Consider the following 23,568-nt stretch of genomic DNA (forward strand, 5'->3'; position numbering starts at 1 on the left):
CTTCTCTCTAGGTGTCCTCTGAAATCTGTACCTGACGCCTGCTGGCCAGAGTTCAGGGACTTGAAACAGCACATGTGGCTTTCACGCTACCAAGTCCTTACTCTGGCTGTCCTTGACCACTGTCATCACCCACCTCCCCCAGCCTTGGATTCAGCTCAACTTGACGTGTTTACCGTGGTGCCTCAGACTCACCTTTTTGGAAATTTTTCTCAACCACAGAACTCCATTTGCAGAACTCGGCTCGTACTTGGGTAAACAGTCGGGACTCAAGCGGCCCCACGAATTCCTCCCCTTCTATTCTTGAGATGATATCTTTATTAAATGTATCAATTTTCTGCCAAGAAGAAAAAAAGAATCAGCAGAGATATTCTAAACCGAGCAAGGTAGTTTGGTGGTTGTGTGCATGCAGAGAGTGGGTGAGTCCCTCTTTGCTCTATCTCAGGCCAGGTGGGAGGACAGGCGAGAAGAAGCTTGGGCAGCAGACAACCCCAAATTCCCCTCACTGCCTGGGGGGTCTCCAGCGAGGGAACGCACTTGAGGAAGAGCCAATAGCACGCATGGGGTGGTCCACCACTCCCTGCCCTCTGTCCTCTAACTCTGGGCCCATTTTGGTGCTAAGTGGACAGAATGAGTTCGGATCAGCTTCAGGGAAGTGAAGACGGATGAGCGTGGCACCCGTAATCCCTGTGGACAATGATGCACGACTCCCCAGCGTGGCGCCGCTGGCGGTTCTCACCTCTATCAGGGAGAGCATTTTCTCACTTTCTTCTTCTGGGATGTCCTTGCCATATTTCTGTAACTCTTCTGTTATTCTCTGGTGAGTCTCCTTTATTTGATTTTCCAACAGGGGCAGAGTTTTCTGAGAAAAACAACAGAAAGACATAAACATGAAGAGAGAATGAGCTGCAGTTGCTGATGGGGAAGGGCTGGGGTTAGGCCAGTGCTTGCAAGAAGCTCATTTTAAATTAGGCCGGGTGGGTAGTTTATCAGCGTCCCACTCAACAAGTGGTCCTCTGACAGGCAAGAGCCACACCCCCTGGGAGCATCCCAGGCCACATCCACACCCCTGAATCTGAGCCCACATCTTAACAAGATGTCCAGGAGATCCACGTGTGTCGACATGGTTTAGCTTTGCGCTTGCAAGACTCTGCTCAGCTCTGCGTGCACTTACACAAATGTGCATGATGAGCTCACTGGTCAGTCTTTCTGCCAGGCAGGGGACAGTGGCCCTCCCTTCCTCCAGAAGTTCCCTGCAAGAGAAGACAACATTCATGTCCACTTGGGTCTAGCCAGAAAATGCAGGTTGGCTCTCTGCTGCTGGGGAAAGCCAAAGTAAATACAGTTACTTCCCACTGGATGGCATGTCCTGCAACTGGATCACACAGATTTATGACTGAATTTTTGTAATGTTGCATATTTTGAAAAAACTGTATAGAATGATCCCTTCCAGCTGATATATTAAATGTGTCTTATGACATCTGACTATAAATGGTCTTTATAAAAATTCACATATCACCTAGAGATATGTTTCCATAACATGCATATGCCCTTCTGTATACACAGTGCGTATTGGTATTGGGCTTCATGAAAATATATTGACAGATATTTACACAGGTGCATGGATGAAGCCTGAACCGGGGGACCCACCCTTCTCCAAAATGAGAACTTAAACCATGAGCTGCTTGGGGAAGGAGACCAAGCCTTCCTCTCACTCTTTCCAAATATGTGTTTGTAGAGTGAGTTACTACACAGTTTTCCACATTTTAAAAGACTTTTAGGATGAAGGGCAGCCAGGAAACATGAGCTCACACACATCTCTGCAAGAGTACACTCATACCTAAGTTTTAGCTTCTGTACCTGTCGAATTTTTTAATTGTGGGAAAATACGCATAACATAAAATTCACCACTTGAATAATTTGTAAGCACACGTGTGTGAGCTAAGTCACTTCAGTTATATCTGACTCTTTGCGACCCCATGGAAGGTAGCCCAGCCAGGTTCCTCTGGCCATGGGATTCGCCAGGCGGGAATACTAGAGAGGGTTGCCATGCCCTCCTCCAGGGGATCTTCCTGACCTGGGGATCAAACCTGCATCTCCTGCATTGGCAGGCGAGTTGTTTACCACAAGTGCTACTTGGAAAGCCTGTACGCACATATTCAGTGGTATTAAGTACAATTACATTGATGTGTGACCATCACCACCATCTACCTCCAGAAATAGCTCATCTTCCCCACCTGAAATTCTGTTCCCATTATGCATCTCCCCATCCCCTCCCCCAGGTCCTGTCTCTATCAATTGGACCCCTTTAGGGATCTTATATAAGAGGAATCATATAGTGTCTTTTCATGACTGGCTTATTTCATTGAGCATAGTGCCCTCAAGGTACAGCCGTGTTATAGCAGGTGCTAGAATTTCCTTCCTTTCTAAGGCCAAATACTATTCCATTGTGTGGATGGAATTTTTTTTATCCATTTTGGATAAATATTGTGTTTATCTATCAATGGTCACTCAGGTTGCTTCCATGTTTTTTTTTTTTAGCTATTGTGAATAATGCTGCTATGAACACAGGACTGCAAGTATCTCTTCTGAATTATGTGTCTCGGCAGGCTTCTGGGAACATCAAATATGATAATGTTTACAAAGGGCACGCGTCTCCCCACATACACATGTGCACACACAAGGGATCTCAGTGAATGTGTCACTTTTTTCTCAACATCTTGTAAGAATCTTTTTATTGGCATCTCCTCGGCACAGCCCTATAATGGTTGCCAGGACTGTGACCTCTCATGCTAGTTCGTCCATACAAATCCCATGATTTTCAACATGTACATTCCACAGTCTTCACAATTAAAAACAAATCAGTGCTGAGCACGCTTTAGGGGACATTACTGAACACATCTCTGATTACTTGCCTGTGTGGAATTCCTAGAAATGGAACTCAGCCTTAGGGGCACCTGGGTGATCTCAGCACATGCTATAGGCAGCGCAGATGCAAGCCCACACCCCTCCTTTCCCACCAACTCTACGCCTTCTCATTATTTCAAAATAACCAATTTATCAGTTTTCATCGTGTTTTAAAAAAATTTCATTTTTGGCATCAGGGTTAGAGAGGCCTTTATCCTGGGATTATTAATTCTCCGCCTATATTTTCTTCTGAGAAGTGGTACTTTCTTTGTACTTAATTTTAAACTTCCACTGATATTTGTTTTGGTGTCCCATGTTAAGTAAGGACAAATTTAATTTTCCCCAACTATGAAATGATTATCTCAGTCCCACTGATTGATAATGAAACTGACAAAGCCCAGAAATTTGAAGTGCCACATTGATCACAGGCCAAATGTATGTATTTGACTCTATTTCTGGGTTTTCCACTCTGTTTCCATCCTGTGATACTTACGTTTATATTCCGTTTCCAGAACTATAATAAGTTATTGCAAAAAGTCTCCGCCTTCCTCTGAAGTTTTAGATTTATTTTTTGCCTACTTTGTGAATTCCTCCTTCACTCTTCCAGGCAGATTCCCCACGGTCACAGTAATGGAACGGACACACACGGATACTCTCAACAGCTGACCTTGGACAGCATGCATTTCTCCCATGAGGAAGGAGGTCCTTAACTTTGGTTCTCCCTGAGAAAGCTCCATGCACATACCTGAAATGTGTGTGATCCTCGAAGAATGCCTGCTCTCTCTGCAGGGCCTTGGCCAGGCTCAGTCGACTCTGTATGTCCTGCTGGCCACGGCACTTGACGATCATGTAGCCCTTCTTCAGGTGGAAGACCAGGTTTCTCACCACGTCCACGACCTTGTCTTCCGTGCCTTTGTCCACCAGATCAGGCTTTGTCAAGATTCCTGCGACCCAGAGACTCTGGTTACAGAATGTTCACATCTTCTCAGGGTGAGGAGTAAGGTCAGCTCCCCTCCTGGGGAGCGAGGTCCCCTGGCCCTGGGCTTGCTCCCATGCTGCTTGGGGCAGACAATGCAGCTCGCGTAGTGAAGGTGCGAGGCTCAACTCCTATGTGCTCCTTAAGTGCACTTCGACCAGATCTTGGCTCTCACGCCAGAGAGATAGCAGCGTGTAATGGCCTGTTATGTTCTTCCTGACCAGCAGAGGGGTTCACTCATGTAGTGGGTCTCAAACTTCCCTGTGCATCTGAGCCACCTTAAGGCCCTGCTCCAGAGATTCTGATTCAGGAGATTCGGTGGGATCAAGGGACTTGCATTTCTAAAAATTCTTCAGTTAATATTGGCGCAGGTGGGGCCTGGCTCACACTTGGGAAAATAAGGGTCTGACCAGGATCAGCTAGGTCATTTGCAGGACCCACTGCAAAATGAAAATGCAAATGCCTGTTTAAACAAGTATTGAAGACGGCATCATCAGAACATTGTGCCGAGCAAGGACCCATCTGCATGTGAGCTCAGGATTAACTCTGAGGTTTACTGTGCCCACTTGGAGCTGCAGCCCTGGCTGAGAGAGTCTCATCCCAGGCAGGATGGGCAGCAGAACAAGCAAAGAATGAGAACCAGCAGCTAAGGATGGTGGAGCAGAACGTGGAAGGGACTGACAGCATCACTGGTACACAGGTGAGCAGCCTCTGCCCACACTTCTTGTTAGGTGTGAAAATAAATTGCTGTTTGTTTCAGCCACTGCCCTCCAGCTCTCTGCTATTTACAGCCAAATGCATTTTTTCAAACATAACATTTTAACCCTTTTCACATGCACATTTCACATGTGTGAAACACTTTCACGTGGTTGGGCAACCTTGACTACTGTTCATCTTCAAAACCTTTTCATCTTCCCCAGCTGAGACTCTGTAACCGCCAAACACTAACTCCTATTTCTCCCTTCCCTCACTTGACTTCCTGTCTATGAACCTGACCACACTAGGTCCCTCATATGAATGAGATCATGCAGTATTTGACCTTTGGCACTGGTTTATGTCATTGAGCACAATGTCTTCAAGGTGTCAGAATGTCCCTCCCTTTTAAGGTTGGATACTATCCCACTGTGGGCTTCCCTGGTAGCTCAGCTGGTAAAGAATCTGCCTGCAATGCAGGAGACTCTGGTTTGAGTCCTGGGTTGGGAAGATCACCGGGCAAAGGGATAGGTTACCCACTGCAGTATTATTGGGATTCCCTGGTGGCTCAGATGGTAAAGAATCTGCCTGCAATATGGGATACCTGGGTTTGACCTGGGTTGGGAAGATTCCCCTGGAGGAGGGCATGACAGCACACTCCAGTATTCTTGCCTGGAGAATCCCCATGGACAGAGGAGCCTGGCGGGCTATAGCCCATGGGATCACAAAGAGTTGGCCATGACTGAGCGGCTAAGCACAGCACAGAACTATCCCATTGTATGGATACCTCACATCCTGTGTCTCCCCTCATCTTTCTGGGACACGTGAGTTTTGCTACATAAAATGCATTGTCAACTGATATAACTGTTTTCTGATTTTGCCTTGCCCCGGAACCCACCACACCTCTTATAAGCAGATAGACAAGGATTACGGGTCAACCCATGGCCAACAAGAGTCAATTGTGGCCCAAGAGTCATCTGGCCTCAATGGTTCTTGAATGGTTCTCATCTGCTGGGTGTCGGCCCCCACTCAGGTGTGCCAAGAAACACCCACTGGATTTAAAGGATGCTCTTCCACTGTCAAGCCACCTGCCATTTTCAGATTCTTCCCTGGTGGCTCAGACAGTAAAGAATCTGCCTGCAATGCAGGAGATTCAGGACACACGGGTTCAATCCCTGGGTCAGGAAGATCCTCTGGAGAAAGGAATGGCAATCCACTCCAGTATTCTTGCCTGGGAAATCCCAAGGACATAGGAGCTAGGAGAGCTACAGTCCATGGGGCCACAAAAAGTCAGACATGACTGAGTGACTAACAATTTCACTCTTCTTACCTATGGTCCTATCTCCCTGGGGGTCCACCTCCTGAGCCATGCGCAGCGCCTCTGTGGTGGCGATGTCCACGTTAGCAGGGACCACCACCAAGTTGATGGTCTCCTGCCTAAGGATATACTTCCTGATGAGAGACTTGATCTGTAAGAAAATGAGAGGGTATGAGAGTTGAGACAGGTCCTGACCTTGTACTTGCTTCAGGCCTTCCAAGAACCAAACACAGAGAAATGAGCTGACAACACAAGTCAGAAAAACTACATTTTCTGAGGGAACACTGTGAGGTTTTAACTCGTGAATCATCTCCCAAGACCTCAAAGCTGAAGGTCACAATGAAAAACAAGATGCCAAAAGAATTGCTTGACTATTCCCTAAATCTTTAATCCACAGGGTGAGATTCACTGATACAGGAATATCATTATATTTGCTCCTAATACTCTCTCTTCCCACATAAAACTCCTTCCTAATGCATGCCAATTTAGATATGGCACAGAGTGTAACTAACTATAACCAAAAATGAGTCACTGCATAAAACACAAATAAAATGCTTTCCCAACTTTGCCTCTTCCCATAGAAGCTTCCATCCAACTTGGTGGAGTAATTTCGACCAATGCATGCTCCAAATTCCCCACCTCCCCATACCCACTCCTCAAGCTTGGTCCTGGACTCACTGATGCTCTAATGCAGCCCCTGCCCCACAAGACCTGGGCCAGGATGGAGCCTGAAGTTTCACCTGATATTCAATGTCGAGCGGCTGGTTGCCCACAGCAACCCTGGTGATGCCAGGAAGGTCTATCAGGGTCAGATCTGGGACATGAGGGGAGCTGACCTCCAGACTAATCAGCTCATGACTGATCCCCATGCCTTCCCCAGCGATGGCAATCTGGGCTAGAGAAGAGGAAAAAGAAAAACGGAATAGAGCTTGGGGTAGAATATCTCATTACAGTGAAGCCTCTGAAGGCAACATCCACCTGCTGTGATGCAAGGGTAAGGCATATTTGGAGCAGATTCATTTCCCTGAAACAAAAAGGGACATCAAAGGATAATCCCGTATGTGCATTGCCAGTGGCCAGAATAGTCTACAGAGAGAACTAGCGAGAACACCTCTGTAGGTGACACCCATCTGAACCAGTCTTAACCTGGCAGAGCAGGTAATTTCTTCCTGGTGCCACACCTAAATGCCTCCCATTGATATACTAGGAACTTAACAAAGAGGTAAATGAAAACAAATAAAAATAAATGGTGACTCCTAAAACATGACCTGGAAAGTTATGGGTAGTGGTACATGCTTGTTTTGAGCAAGCTGAGCATTAGTTGTTGATATTCCACTAAGAGATTTAATTCTGTTCCTTCCTCCTTAATAATGAAAATTTCAAGATAAGAATTTATTGCACCAAATTTTTAGCTAATACCACTTGACCACTTTGTACATCCAGAACGTCTTTTTGGTATGCTTTATATAAGTCAAGAATGTAGAAGGAAATAATAGTAACACTGATATATGTACCACAATCTGCTAATTCTGCATTACCCCCCTCCAAATCCATTTCCCAGAGATGCGGTCATATAAAATTGTCTGGCCCATGGGATAGATGTGAAGATGCTATGTGCAACTTCCAGAAAATATGTTTAAGACAGGGATAGGCCATTTGCCAATGACTAGCTGGCAGGAATGGGCACTTGACTAAATGATGAAGGGGCCTTGGGAGCAGAGGCTACACAGTGTAGGAATGAGACAGAAGTCTGGGTTCATACCCTTGGAACCCTTACATCAGCTCTGAGAGAAATAAAACTGATGTTGTTTAAACCACTGTGTTAGTAACTTGTTTGCACAAATGCCTTCTTATGCCTTCCCATCTCCATATGGATGCTGCTTTATAGAAAGAATGCCACTTCTCCCATCAAAAGAGTTTGCTTCTTGAAATTGGACTTGAGTGCATTAATTTCTTTGGGTAACAGGATGTTACAAAATGTATTCCAGTAGACACTGAAGGGTGCTTACACATCAGAGCTTCGAACTCAGGTCTCTTGGTACTTGGAAACCTTCTACCACCATGTTAAAAAGCCCAAGCCAGTCACCTTTGGGGGACAGGCCACTATCAGACCATGGGAAGGTCTGGTCATTCCAGTTGAGGATTGGGTTGGTACCTGAGGTCATCCTAGACTGTTGGCCCCAGCCAAATCATCCTAGAGGAAAAGAACTGCCCAGCTGATCCTTTGAATCACAGGAAATAAACTGTTCCAAGCCATTAGGTTTTGAGATTATTTTGTTACACACCAAGGACTAACTGATACACGCTAATTTTGCATTTTCTGCAGGCAACCTAATCCCAACAAACACACAATAACATCTTCATAATATTATTTAATTTTTGCACAACAGCCAATAAATGGTAGTTAGTGCTTCCACTTTAGTAGAGTCAAATTCATTCTTTCCTACTGCTGGATATCAGTTCATACCATTTTTGTATCTTCCCCAAATGATTAGAACTTAATTATGTGACACACTAGGAAGAAATTAAAGTCAATAAGGAAAAATTGCTTACTCATCTCACTCACACTCAGCAGCAACTGAGTGTATCACTACTTTGTCCCTATCTACATCAAGCGTTAATTTTTTCTTTTCAGATGTTTCAAATTGATATAGTAATCTCTGTGCTGTGCATTTACTGAGACCTGCCATATATTATTCTAAGCTGGGATTATTCAAGCACATGAATCCCACTCTTGGAAGAAAAAGACTTCCAGTTCTGAACAGGATTCAGTGATGTTCCAGTCAGCATTTTGGAAAGCTGGTTAACAGGTGAAGGTGTTCCCTGGCTCCACACCCTGACATCAGATCTGTGGAGTGGGGAGGCCTTTGAATAAAGGACAAATATTCCATATTTGAAGACAAGCTTCAAAATTCACATTATGCTCAGATACATACTTACATACTAAGTAGTAAATTACTGAGGTCAGATTCTGTCCAAAGCACTGGTCTTAATGAGAGTAACAAAAGAGAAAATACAAGAGAGCTGGGGGCCTGATGGAGGGAAGGGAAGGTTCCTGAGGGATCAGAACAGGCCTAGAAAGGGGATAGTGGGGACAGTGACAGGCAGACCCCCATCTATTTCACCTGATTGACCAGATATTCAAATAGGCAATGAAAAACAAACATGGGACACTTACCTTCACTGATTTCCTTTTCCACCCGTGAAGCATCTGAAATCTCAATCTCTCTGTCCAGGAAGCTGACTTTGCCTTTCCACTCGCCTTCATTCCCGTGTTTTTTCAGCCTCAGCACGAGAGGACATCTTGTAACAATACCTAGGAAACCACTACTCATCAGGTCTATACTCTGCTGCTAACAGTCCTATATGGTGGTCTTTGACCAGTGGTTCTTAAATTTGTATATAATCATCTGGGAGGCTCCTAAAACTGCAAACTCCCTGTTCTCACCCTTTGACTCTCTGAGGCATGCTATCTGGGGTGACTCATGAATGTGCATCTAGAATGTACATTTCAGATGGAGTTTGACTTGAAATCCCCTACTTTAGATCTCTTGCTTCACCCCAGTGTTTTCCATCAGCCCAGGTGGTTCACTGCAGTGGGAAACCCCAGACTTCTGCAAACATCCTCCACCATCCCCCAGAAGACACCAAGAGAAGACAGCCATCGGTAAGCGGAGGACACAGCCCTCAGGAGAAACCAACCCTGGTAATACCTTGATCTTGGGCTTCTAGCCTCCCAAAATTTGAGAAGTAAACTTCTATTGTTTAAGCCCAAGTCTGAGGTCCTCTGTTACTGCAGCCTGAGCTAACCAAAACAGAAGGCAAGTGCTTACCGCTGCCCCTGGGGAGGGCAACCCCAGACAGAGCCTCCAGCACAGAGCTCTTGCCCGAGCTCTGGTCCCCAATGACGGCGATGGCGGGCAGGGCCAGGTCCTGCTCCACGCCCAGGGCCCGCAGGGAGTCGATGAGGTCAATGCAGGGCCGCACCTTCTCCTCGTATTGGCTGTACAGGTTGCTCTTGGACTCCTGGAAGAGGCAGAATGGGAGATCTCTATCATAGCCTGCAGGTCACGTTCCATCAAAGATGGACAACTTCAATCATCCTAATGTATACAAGTGATGAGAGCTCCCCAATCAAGAGAATGAGGGTAAAACAGAAATAAATATTTGAAGAAACAATAGCTAAAATGTCCTAAAACTTAGTGAAAACTGTTAACCCAAAGATCCCCAAAGCTCAATGAGCCCAGAGCAAAGGAAACATAAAGTAACTATATCAAGGCACCCTATAGTCAAATTGGTCAAAATCAGTGATAATGACAGAATGCCAGCCAGAAAATGACATGTTATGTACAGAGGAACAAACATGAGATTTATAGCATATTTCTCAGTAGAAACTATGCAAATGAGAAGACAGTGTAGCAACTTTGTTAAAGTACTGAGAAAAATCATCAACCTAAAATTTTCTACTCAGAAAAAAATATCTTTAAAAATAAGAAAGTAAGGACTTTTCTGGATGTACAAAAGTGAATGAATTCATCACTAGCAGACCTGCACTACAGGAAATGTTTAGCATGCCCTTCAAGCCAAAGGAAAATGATATTGAATGGACATTTTAATCTACACCAAGGAATTTACCCCAGAAATGGTGACTACTATATTTTTTTATTACTTAAATATCTTTAAAAGACATTTGGCCATTTCAATAAGAATAACAATGTAATGTGGGGGTTTAAAATATTGATAAAATAAAAACTCATGACAAAAATGGCATGAAGCCTGGGAGGAGAGAAATGGACACATATTATCACAAGGTTCGTATACTATATATGAAATAATATATTAGTACTTGAAGGTAAACTTGATAAATTAAAGACATAATATATTCCCTAAAATAGTTTTACTCAATAAACCAGCAAAGGAGATAAAATGAAATCATAAAAAACTTGGTTAATTCAAAAGAAAGCAGAAAAAGAGAAAATGAAGAATAGGGCAAATAGAAAACAAATAACAAAATGATCTTTCCAACTCCAATTATATTAACAATCACAGTAAATCTAAATAGTCTAAATACTCCTAGAATAGTCAAATGACTTTGAAAAAGAAAAGAGTTGGAGGGTTAACATGACCTGATTTCCATAATTATTATTAAAGCTGTGGTAACCAATTTTCTTTAGGATTGATTGGTTTGATCTCCTTGCAGTCCAAGGGACTCTCAAGAGGTTTCACCAGCAACACACTTCAAAAGCATCAGTTCCTCACCTCCCTTTACCCTTCCCAAATTACTCTTGGCAATTCCTTCTCCTCTCCTCTGTCCTGCCCACTTGTCCTTGTATCCACACCAAGTTCAAGCTCTCTCCTCTATTGCAAAGTCTTGAATAAAATCTTCCCCACTATTTTTAAACAAGTGTCCTGTGTGAGTTTTCTCAATAATGACACTTAAGAAAGGTTTGGAGCTTGAATCCCCAGGGAAAGCCTGCTGGTGGCTATGCACATAATTGGCTGTACCTTCATACTCCTCAGTGGCCTCTCAGCCCTCCTTATGGGTTCTTTTTGTTTTCATTTCTTTATATCACCCATTCCCAAGAGTTTATAAAACATGAACAATAATTAGCCAAAATGCATGTGCCAACCACCTGGGTTAAGAAAACACATATTCCCTGTACTTGAGATATTTCATCCACCCCTCCCCAGGTACCTTCCTCCTAAAACCCCTTTACCTCTAGAGGGTCCCTCTATTTCCAGGTTTATGATAACTATGTCCTTGCTCTTCATTTGTTTTACCACCCACCCATCTTTCCCTAAAAAATACATGGCTTATGGTTGCCTGGATCTTTATATAAATGGAATGATACAGTATATTTCTTCTGTGACCTGATTCTAGGGAATTCACCACTGTCTATTTATTGTTATTTACTTTTTTTTTTTGGTCATGCCATGTGGCTTGCAGGGGATCTTAGTCCCCCAACCACAGATTGAATCCAAGCTATGGCAGTTAAATTGTTGAGCCCGAACCATACAGCCACCAGCCACACCATTGTTTTTTAGACCCAGCCATCATGATACCTGGAAGTCTAGCTCATTACTTTTTACTGCTTCTTGGAATTCTGCTGCATACCACAATCTATGTATGCATTCCACTACTCATGGGCACTTGTGTTATTTCTGGTTTTGCTTATAAAAAGTGCTGTACAAACATGGCAAAATGCATCTCAAACTTCAGCACAAAGAAAAATCACCTAGAAGGCTTGTAGAAACACAGATGGTAGGCCCCACCCCTGAAATTTCTAGTTACTAGGTCTGGGGAAGGATGTGCGAGGGTGATAGTTTGCATTTCAAACTTCCCCAGAGATATTGATGCTGCTTCTCTGGGGATCATATTCTGAGAACCAAGGTCAACACCTAGAAGTGGAATTTCTGGGTCTTAAGATACACCTTGTTCAACCTGGCCAGAAAGGCCAAGGGCCAAGCTACAGTCACTTGATATGAAGAATCAACTCACTGGAAAAGATTCTGAGGCTGGGAAAGATTGAAGGCTAAAGGAGAAGAGTTTGGCAGAGGATGAGATGGTTAGATAGCATCACCGACTCAATGGACATGAGTTTAACTCTGGGAGACGGAAGACAGAGGAGCCTGGCATGCTACAGTCCATGGGGTTTCAAAGGACACAACTTAGCAACTGAATAACAAAAACAACAACATTCACACATGTTGGTGTGAGCATTATGAGTTCCTATTGCCCTGTACCTTGCGAGTTACAGCCAGGCAAGAGACAACAGTTATATCATGGTGCTGGAAAGATGGGTGAATTTCTTATTTTTCTGTGTCCTTCGGTGTAGTTTATAATATTGTTTAAAATACTGTTAACCACTGATTATGAAAATGGAGTCAATTGGAAAGCTGAAGATCCACGGGTCAATTGCTTTAAAACATATGACAGCAATAAACAGAGCCAGTTCTAAGTGCCCAGCCTCAAACTCCTCTCAGCAGCTGCACAAAGTAAATACTCTTATTTTCATTTTAGAAATGGAAAACCAGGCTTCTAAAAGGAGGAGTAATCACCCAAGATCTTACAACTGCAAGTGTCAGCAGTGGAATCAAATTTAGGTTGAACTGATTCCAGAAGCCAAGTTTGGTTCCCACCAAAAATATGTCTCATTCCTGGGAGAAAAGACACCACACGTCTTCACTGTCGGGGTGTCAGGAAGCATTTAACAAAAGGCTTCCTTGTGTGCTGTTTTGGATCTGTCAGGAACCCTCTGGCCCTTATTGATTCTTGAATATTCAGGAATCGAGGAGAGGCACGCCTTTCCCGGGGCTGAGGAATCCAGGCATTTCTCATTACAGTGTAAGTACCCTCTTCCTTCTTATGAAAAGGTGATCGTTTGCAACTCTCTCTTTGATAGGGATCATCTTGTGTTTTGTAAGTCTGGAATTTTAATCTTTGTCTTGGCTGAGAATAACCACCTTGTAAGACAGTATATATGCCCACACCATGTTGATTAAAACACCTTTGCTCCATCAGAGCTTTGGTCCCTGTGTCTTTCTTTCTTCCTTTCTTTCTCTCTCTATCTCTCTATTTCTGGCTAATTCCTTGAAGCGCGGAGGCCCGCTGAGCTCACTTTCTTGCCCGGGCTTCTAAGACCCTCTCGAGAAGGCGCACTGTGCCTTCACCCACTCGAGAGGGCGCCTGGTGCCTACGTGCAGCAGCGCCAGCCCTAAGAACAGGACTCTATTGGCTTTCCGCGTAAACCAGGGATATCAGCCTCTTTCTCTCTCTTACTTTCTTATCGTCGACCCCGGACCAGCAGGTTCCGGTCCATTAAAGGACCAACAAATTATCAGCCTCTTTCTCTCTCTTACTTTCTTATCGTCGACTCCAGACCACCAGGTTCCGGTCCATTAAAGGACCAACAAGTGGCGCCCAGAAACAGGGACTTGGTACACGTGGCTTCAGACGGAGTGACCCCCGGGGCCTATTGAGGCCAGTAAGTATTAAGACATGGGTCAATTGGCTGGAAAGCCCCCTCACTTTTCTGCTTTACTTCAGCACTTATTTAAAGTTCAGGGATTTTCAGTTTCATGCCAGAGAATAGAGGCTTGCCTTCAGACAGTAGTTGAATGTAACCCTTGGTTCCCTAATGAAGGTATTTCCGATAGATTTCTGGCCCCTATGGGCTCTCACTGAAACTGTGATTCTGCCATTCCAAGGTAATTCTAGCCCTCCTGATATATGGCAACAGGCAGAACACTTATTACATGAATATAAATTAGACAATGATACCTTAAAAAGACCCAATTAGAACAACAAAAGATATTTGAAGATTTTCCTACCAACCGTGGCCCAGTTGCTCCAAGTGCTCCTCTCCTGCCGGAGGGCACATATCCCAAAGTCTCTCCCTCGATAAAACCTAATGATTTTGGAAAGAACTCCCTTAAGACACCTTTTAACATTAAAACCGACAACACCTTTCTGAAGAACAATAATCTACCCCCTTTGCGACAGAGGCTCTCTGAATTGCTGGCTTTGCAATCACAAGTCTCTGAAGTCAGTGGTTTTTCTGCCTTTCCAGTTTTAAGAAATGCTGATGCTCAAGGGCAGATAATACCTCAATATGAAGGTATTAACCTTTTTCACATGCAACAAATGAAAAAGGCTGTAACTATGTATGGCTCACATTTGCCTTTTACTAGAGAGATTCTAAATGCTCTGGCATCTTCTATTGGAAACTTTATTCCCTATGATTGGCAAATTTTAATATAAGTTCTCCTTAAACCAGGAGAATATCTTCAATGGACAATGTGGTTTCATGATATAGCCAGAGATCAAGCTAACAAAAATGCTCGAGCTGGCGCTCCCCAAAATCAAATTACTTTTGAGATGCTAACTGGCACCTGACAATTTGACGCTATAGAAGCTCAAATACAATGCCCTCCTTTGTTGCATGATCAATTAAAAACAGTGGCCCTTGAAGCTTGGGATCGAATTACTCCTCAGGGGGAGCCTACAGGTAGCTACACTAAAATATTGCAGGGACCTAATGAAAAGTATGCCAATTTCTTAGCTAGATTAGAAACTGCTATTTCCCGTACAGTAACTGGAGAAGAAGCTAAAAGGCAACTAGAAAAATTACTTGCTTATGAAAATGCAAACCAGGAATGTCAAAGGGCTATAGCCCCAATTTGTGAGACAGGGACTATTTTTGATTATTTAAAGGCTTGTCACAATATAGAATCAGAAACTCAAAAGATGCAAATACTAGCTGAAACAATGGTTGCTGCCTTAAGAATAGGAAAATAATGGATGTTACACATGTGGAGATAAGTACCATTTAAAAAGAGGCTGCCCTAAGAAAACTTAAAAAAAAAAAAAAAAAAAAAAAACCTCCAAAAAATCTGCCCTTGCTGCCGTAGAGAAATGCATTGGGCCAAAGAGTGTAAATTTAAATTTGATATTGAAGGAAAACCTATTCCGGGAAACTCCAAGCAGGAGACCGACAGGTCCTCTTCAACAAAAACCAGGGGCAAATTCCATCTTTTCCCTCAAACCCTCAACATCCGGCAGTGCTGCCCTCGATAGACCAGCCCTAAACTCCTTTACCCTCAAGCAGCCCCCTCTAGAATACCTACTGGACTTTTTGGGCCCCTGCCCCCATAAACCTTCTGTCTTTTACTTGGCGGATCTAGTTTGACTTAACAGGCAGGAAGGCCAGGGGTCTCCAAATGGAAAAAATAGGCTGCAAGTGTCAGACATTTTTATCTATCTTAAGCAGCAAGAAGAAACTAGCGATTTTTTTTTTTCTCTATACAAATTTAAAAATCGCTTTCTCTTAAAATACTGTGTTGCCATAATGACACCTGGTTTCACTTGAAGTTAACTATTCTCAAACCCTGAGTTAACCAATGCATTTTTCTTATGGAAATGTCTGTCTTAAGCTATGTTAATGTGCATTTACTCCAGACTCTGTCTTCAAGTTGGTTCTGCCTAAGACTCAGAACAGACTTGAAAAACCGGTATGTTTTACTCATGCAAATGTTCTCTTAAGCTATGTTAATGAAACTACATTTGCTTGAAAACCTGCCTTTCTTCAATATTCATGTCAATCATTTTGTGGCCCCGGACAACTCACCTGGTGCTAAGGTTATCTCAAAATGCATGTTGTGGGTGAGGGGCCTGGTGCTGTTCTCTTCAGTTTTGAGACATTTCCTTTCTCTAATTAAGCAGACTGCTGGTAGTTATATGACATCTGGCCAAAGACTAACAGGGGGGCACTCTTTCCGCCCCCTTCTGATGCCTATGTCAAAAGCTTTCTCTATCTCCTTTATACTTTAATAAAACTTTATTACAAATAAATCTCAATTTGAGAACACATTACAAACTTCTACTGATTTCTAATTAGCTGTTCTAAAACATTTTGGAGAAATATCATTTCATTATCCTTCTGGTAAGCTATGGAATTTTCTTCAAAAACTTTGAATTTATTATTTCTCACATTTCTTTTATATAGATGGGACTAAAAACGCCAAAACTCCATTCTGGTCTCTTAAAAAATATAAAGTATTTTATACTAAATTTCATTCTGCTCAACAAAATAAATCATATGCTCTTATTCAAGTTATTTGCCTATATCCTTACCCCATTAATATAGTCTCTGATTCTATATATTCAGTTTTTGTGTTAAAAAATATAGAAACCTCCACCATAAACTCCTAGTTCTATTAAAATAGACAATGACCCTGCCTATATTTCTAGACACTTTAAACAATTTTTATGATCTTTTTTTATTAAACATATTACAGGTATTCCTTATAATCCACAGGCACAAGGCATAGTCAAACGAGCACATCACACACTAAAGTTAAAAATAAAAAAAATTTTTAAAGGCAGAATACACAGGAACACTACTGTCTTCCTTATCCGAGGCAGACTTTACTAGATTCCAACATATTTTCTAAACTCATAATTATTGTTAATACAGCTCTATTTGTTTTAAATTTTTTAAACCTACCACAGGGAAATATTTTAACAAGAGCAGAAAGACATTTCGAGGAATTGAAGGACATTTCTCTTCCTCTGCCCATCTGGGACCAAGACGGGTTCAGTAAACAATACAAATCTGGGAAATTAATCTCACAGGGAAAGGGATATGCTTGTATTTCCCCAGGTGGATCCAACAAATTTTTCCTCAGAAAATTCGACCCAAGGGGGCCCCCGACATTCAAAATGGAGACGAAACAAGAACTCCAGGAGGAAGAAATTCCAATACAGGCCATGGCGGCTCTAAAGATCTCCAGAAAGCACTGCCCTTGGAGACAACAATCCTATGATATCCCCTCTTGGGGACAAATAAAAACCCTCACTAATCAAGTTAAGAATCTGATTTCTTGTAAGTGGGTTGAATGCCCCAACCAAAAGACAAAGACTGGCTGAATGGATACAAAAGCAAGACCCCTATATATGCTGTCTACAAGAGACCCACCTCAAAGCAAGGGACACATACAGACTGAAAGTGAAGGGCTGGAAAAAAATACTCCACGCAAACCGAGACCAAAAGAAAGCAGGACTCGCAATACTTATATCAGATAAAATAGACTTCAAAATAAAGGCTGTGAAAAGAGACAAAGAAGGACACTACATAATGATCAAAGGATCAATCCAAGAAGAAGATATAACAATTATAAATATATATGCACCCAACATAGGAGCACCGCAATATGTAAGGCAAATGCTAACAAGAATGAAGAGGGAAATTAACAATAACACAATAATAGTGGGAGACTTTAATACCCCACTCACACTTATGGACAGATCAACTAAACAGAAAATTAACAAGGAAACACAAACTTTAAATGACACAATGGTCCAGCTATACCTAATTGATATCTATAGGACATTTCACCCCAAAACAATCAATTTCACCTTTTTCTCAAGTGCACATGGAACCTTCTCCAGAATAGATCACATCCTGGGCCATAAATCTAGCCTTGGTAAATTCAAAAAAATTGAAATCATTCCAGTAATCTTTTCTGACCACAATGCAGTAAGATTAGATCTCAATTACAGGGAAAAAACTATTAAAAATTCCAACATATGGAGGCTAAATAACACGCTTCTGAATCACAAACAAATCATAGAAGAAATCAAAAAAGAAATCAAAATATGCATAGAAACGAATGAAAATGAAAAGACAACAACCCAAAACCTATGGGACACTGTAAAAGCAGTGCTAAGGGGAAGGTTCATAGCAATACAGGCTTACCTCAAGAAACAAGGAAAAGGTCAAATAAATAGCCTAACTCTACACCTAAAGCAACTAGAGAAGGAAGAAATGAAGAACCCCAGAGTTAGTAGAAGGAAAGAAATCTTAAAAACTAGGGCAGAAATAAATGCAAAAGAAACAAAAGAGACCATAGCAAAAATCAACAAAGCTAAAAGCTGGTTTTTTGAAAAGGTAAATATAACTGACAAGCTGTTCGCCAGACTCGTCAAGAAACAAAGGGAGAAGAACCAAATCAACAAAATTAGAAATGAAAATGGAGAGATCACAACAGACAACTCTGAAATACAAAGGATCACAAGAGATTACTACCAGCAGCTCTATGCCAATAAAATGGACAAGTTGGAAGAAATGGACAAATTCTTAGAAAAGTATAATTTCCCAAAACTGAACCAGGAAGAAATAGAAGATCTTAACAGAACCATCACAAGCAAGGAAATAGAAACTGTAATCAGAAATCTTCCATCAAACAAAGGCCCAGGACCAGATGGCTTCACAGCTGAATTCTACTAAAAATTTAGAGAAGAGCTAACACCTGTCTTACTCAAACTCTTCCAGAAAATTTCAGAAGAAGGCAAACTTCCAGACTCATTCTATGAGGCCACCATCACCCTAATACCAAAACCAGACAAAGATGCCACAAAAAAAGAAAACTACAGGCCAGTATCACTGATGAACATAGATGCAAAAATCCTTAACAAAATTCTAGCAAACAGAATCCAACAACATATTGAAAAGATCATACATCATGACCAAGTGGGCCTTATCCCAGGAATGCAAAGATTCTTTAATATCTGCAAATCAATCAATGTAATACATCACATTAACAAATTGAAAGATAAAAACCATATAATTATCTCAATAGATGCAGGAAAAGCCTTTGACAAAATTCAACATCCATTTATGATAAAAAAACTCTCCAGGAAGCAGGCACAGAAGGAACATACCTCAACATAATAAAAGCTATATATGACAAACCCACAGCAAACATTATCCTCAATGGTGAAAAATTTAAAGCATTTCCCTTAAAGTCAGGAACAAGACAAGGGTGCCCACTCTCACCACTACTATTCAACATAGTTCTGGAAGTGTTGGCCACAGCAATCAGAGCAGAAAAAGAAATAAAAAGAATCCAGATAGGAAAAGAAGAAGTAAAATTCTCACTGTTTGCAGACGACATGATCCTCTACATAGAAAACCCTGAAGACTCTACCAGAAAATTACTGCAGCTAATCAATGAATACAGTAATGTTGCAGTATATAAAATTAACACACAGAAATCCCTTGCATTCCTATACACTAACAATGAGAAAACAGAGAAATTAAGGAAACAATACCATTCACCATTGCAACAAAAAGAATAAAATACTTAAAGAGTATATCTACCTAAAGAAACGAAAGACCTATACATAGAAAACTATAAAACACTGATGAAAGAAATCAAAGAGGACACAAATAGATGGAGAAATATACCGTGTTCATGGATTGGAAGACTCAATATTGTCAAAATGGCTATACTACCCAAAGCAATCTATAGATTCAATGCAATCCCTATCAAGCTACCAATGGTAGTTTTCACAGAACTAGAAAAAATAATTTCACAATTTGTATGGAAATACAAAAAACCTCGAATAGCCAAAGCAATCTTGAGAAAAGAAGAATGGAACTGGAGGAATCAACCTGCCTGACTTCAGGCTCTACTACAAAGCCGCAGTCATCAAGACAGTATGGTACTGGCACAAAGACAGAAATATAGATCAATGGAACAGAATTGAAAGCCCAGAGATAAATCCACGTACCTTTGGACACCTTATCTTTGACAAAGGAGGCAAGGATATACAATGGAAAAAAGACAACCTCTTTAACAAGTGGTGCTGGGAAAACTGGTCAACCACTTGTAAAAGAATGAAACTAGAACACCTTCTAACACCATACACAAAAATAAACTCAAAATGGATTAAAGATCTAAATGTAAGACCAGAAACTAAAACTCCTAGAGGAGAACATAGACAAAACACTCTCCGACATAAATCACAGCAAGATCCTCTATGACCCACCTCCCAGAATATTGGAAATAAAAGCAAAAATACACAAATGGGACCTAATTAAACTTAAAAGCTTTTGCACAACAAAAGAAACTATAAGTAAGGTGAAAAGACAGCCCTCAGATTGGGAGAAAATAATAGCAAATGAAGAAACAGACAAAGGATTAATCTCAAAAATATACAAGCAGCTCCTGCAGCTCAATTCCAGAAAAATAAATGACCCAATCAAAAAATGGGCCAGAAAACTAAACAGACATTTCTCCAAAGAAGACATACAGATGGCTAACAAACACATGAAAAGATGCTCAACATCACTCATTATCAGAGAAATGCAAATCAAAACCACAATGAGGTACCATTACACACCAGTCAGGATGGCTGCTATTCAAAAGTCTACAAGCAATAAATGCTGGAGAGGGTGTGGAGAAAAGGGAACCCTCTTACATTGTTGGTGGGAATGCAAACTAGTACAGCCACTATGGAGAACAGTGTGGAGATTCCTTAAAAAACTGGAAATAGAACTGCCATATGACCCAGCAATACCACTCCTGGGCATACACACTGAGGAAACTAGATCTGAAAGAGACACGTGCACCCCAATGTTCATCGCAGCACTGTTTATAATTGCCAGGACATGGAAGCAACCTAGATGCCCATCAGCAGACGAATGGATAAGGAAGCTGTGGTACATATACACAATGGAATATTACTCAGCCGTTAAAAAGAATTCATTTGAACCAGTTCTAATGAGATGGATGAAACTGGAGCCCATTATATAGAGTGAAGAAAGCCAGAAAGATAAAGACCAATACAGTATACTAAGGCATATATATGGAATTTTAAAAGATGGTAATGATAACCCAATATGCAAAACAGAGACACAGATGTACAGAACAGACTTTGGGACTCTGTGGGAGAAGGCGAGGGTGGGATGTTCTGAGAGAATAGTATTGAAACAAGTATACTATCAAGGGTGAAACAGATCACCAGCCCAGGTTGGATGCATGAGACAAGTGCTCAGGGCTGGTGCACTGGGAAGACCCAGAGGGATGGGATGGGGAGAGAGGCGGGAGGGGGGATCGGGATGGGGAGCAGATGTAAATCCATGGCTGATTCATGTCAATGTATGGCAAAAACCACTACAATATTGTAAAGTAATTAGCCTCCAACTAATAAAAATAAATGGAGAAAAAAAAAAAAAGAATCTGATTTCTTTTTTTTTATTTTTTTTTTTTTATTTATTTTTTCAGTGGGTTTTGTCATACATTGACATGAATCAGCAATAGATTTACACGTATTCCCCATCCCGATCCCCCCTCCCACCTCCCTCTCCACCTGATTCCAGAATCTGATTTCTCAACAGGGAATGCCTCAGAGTCCTGAAAACCTTATCACTATGCTCTGTTGGCCTGCACGACCCCCGCTGGAGCCGGATTAACTAATTTACTTACCCAACCCCCCTTTATTTCAGGTCATAAAATGGACGGAGAAAAGACCCAGGTATCAACCAATGACTCCACCCAAATGCCTCCTCCTTGGAACCCTCACACCCTGGGGAGGAGAGAAAACTAATTAACATTTCTTTATTTTATGAAGTCCTTCCTTTGTGTATGGGCCCAGCAAAATTATGCATAAACGTTGGCCGACAAACTTGGACTTTAGTCCTGCCTCCAAAAGAAGACTTGCAGACATTGCTGCCCTTTTTCTGTCTGTGAACCATGTTTATACTACTGAAACTTTAGGAAAAGAACAAAAAACATTATACATTATGCTGCTTAAGTGGCTAAAAAGGTTACTAACACTACGTTGAAACATTACCATGACGAAGGACTTGTTGGCTGGCTTCCTCCTCCTCCTCCTTCTCCTCCTCGAATTGTCCTCAACAAACAAATTGAGCTTGAACTATGAGACATATAAAACATAAAAACTTGCTGCCAATGTTAGGGGAAGCACACTGATTGAAACCGCCCACCCTGGCCAGGCACCATAGTAACCATTTGCATGAGTTGTTTTATGACGGGAGATCCTGATAAGGAATACAGAGCTAATAAGCCACCACCAACCGGAAGAGTTCGGGAAAGGTCGAGAGGAGACCCTGCCTGTCCGTCCACTTCCCAGAATCCCTCTCGCTAGCATCCATCTTGGCTGAGCAATGCGTGCGCCACCAGGAAAGACTCTGAATTAGAATGATTGGCCAAAGACCACCCGGAAACTAATCCCATCACCATAAAACCCGAGACTGTGAGTCACGTGACAGAGCAGTTCTCCTGGGTTCCCTCACCCTCCTGCTCTCCACCCGGGTGCCCTTCCCCAATAAAATCTCTTGCTTTATCAGCACATTTGTCTCCTCGGACAATTCATTTCCGAATGTTAGACAAGAGCCCAGTTTCAGGCCCTTTTTCCTTCAGCAAATGGCAACTCTGGTGGGAACTCTTCTTCGCTGAGACTGACATCCTGACCACTTGGGGTACTCAGGGGCCAGCTTGCCTGCCAATGGACCAGACCCAGCGGCTGCAACTGGGACCCTTTTGTCCCTGGTCTCCTCCTGATAAGGACAACTGGCCAGAGTGCCCCGACCGGAAAGGAACAAGAGACTTTATTGACCTCTCTCCCCTTCCTTCTCTCTTTCCTCTCCTTAGCCCTTCCTATCCTTCCCGTTTTTCTAGTTCCCTGGTCCTGGATGCAGGAATCTGGTCGAAGGGCCTCGGCCTGAGCTGAGGGTTGGAGACTGATCACCTCCTCTTGGCAGAGAATTCGAATTCTGGTTCTGGTTTCTGGTAGGGCCGAGTTCCAGTCCTCCCTTCTCTGGAAGCCCAGGGAAAAGTCCCGTAACGCCTGGGTGTCTGCAGGTGGCAGGAGACGTTTGCAAGTCCACCCCTTTTGCCCCGCTTTCCTGCCTCCTCCTCCTTCTTCTTTCAACCTGGCTTCCTTTCCTCCTTTTGAAATCTTTGAAGACATCTGAAGTTCTGTGTCTCTATAGAAGGTTTTCTGAGAGACTGCATTCTTGTATTTAAGGGAGTGTCTGATGAGGACTGCCAGGTTTATATGTGTGTTTTAACTCTGTTCTGTGTTGTGATTTTTGATGGCCATTTTGCTTTCTCTGGCCACCATTTGGTTTAGACCTGCCGCCATTTTGTTAAAACTTGATTTTCTTTCCCTGTGCCTTGAGACCAGGGCTCTCAGTAACACTTATCTAGACCATCTCTAACTCCTGAGACTGAGGGGAAAACGGGAAAAGCCTTTAAAATTTTTATTTGTTTCAACTTTTTTTTATAAACTAGTAAATTTTATATTGTAATATCTAATTCATGACCAAACTTAGAAAATGAAGCTAGATCTTGCACTGTGTCTGTCTTG

General features: G+C 42.2%; 1 protein-coding gene across 2 annotated transcripts in view; it reads right to left on the minus strand.

Annotated features, from left to right (window-relative positions):
- The window catches only part of MX1 (MX dynamin like GTPase 1), a 46,315-nt gene that overhangs the window by 11,440 nt on the left and 11,307 nt on the right, over positions 1 to 23,568 (minus strand). The window contains exons 4-12 of one of the 2 annotated variants that reach the window (XM_043873606.1): positions 22,030 to 22,113; positions 9,725 to 9,917; positions 9,070 to 9,207; positions 6,632 to 6,786; positions 5,904 to 6,042; positions 3,650 to 3,848; positions 1,172 to 1,250; positions 737 to 859; positions 193 to 334 (exon numbers count right to left, since the gene is read on the minus strand). In XM_043873606.1, the coding sequence (XP_043729541.1) occupies positions 193 to 334; positions 737 to 859; positions 1,172 to 1,250; positions 3,650 to 3,848; positions 5,904 to 6,042; positions 6,632 to 6,786; positions 9,070 to 9,207; positions 9,725 to 9,917; positions 22,030 to 22,113 (1,252 nt within the window). The remainder of the gene's footprint in view (positions 1 to 192; positions 335 to 736; positions 860 to 1,171; positions 1,251 to 3,649; positions 3,849 to 5,903; positions 6,043 to 6,631; positions 6,787 to 9,069; positions 9,208 to 9,724; positions 9,918 to 22,029; positions 22,114 to 23,568) is intronic. The other variant, XM_043873605.1, reaches the window with a different exon arrangement.

Source organism: Cervus elaphus, chromosome 19, assembly GCF_910594005.1.
Source record: "Cervus elaphus chromosome 19, mCerEla1.1, whole genome shotgun sequence".
NCBI classification, from domain to species: Eukaryota; Metazoa; Chordata; class Mammalia; order Artiodactyla; family Cervidae; genus Cervus; species Cervus elaphus.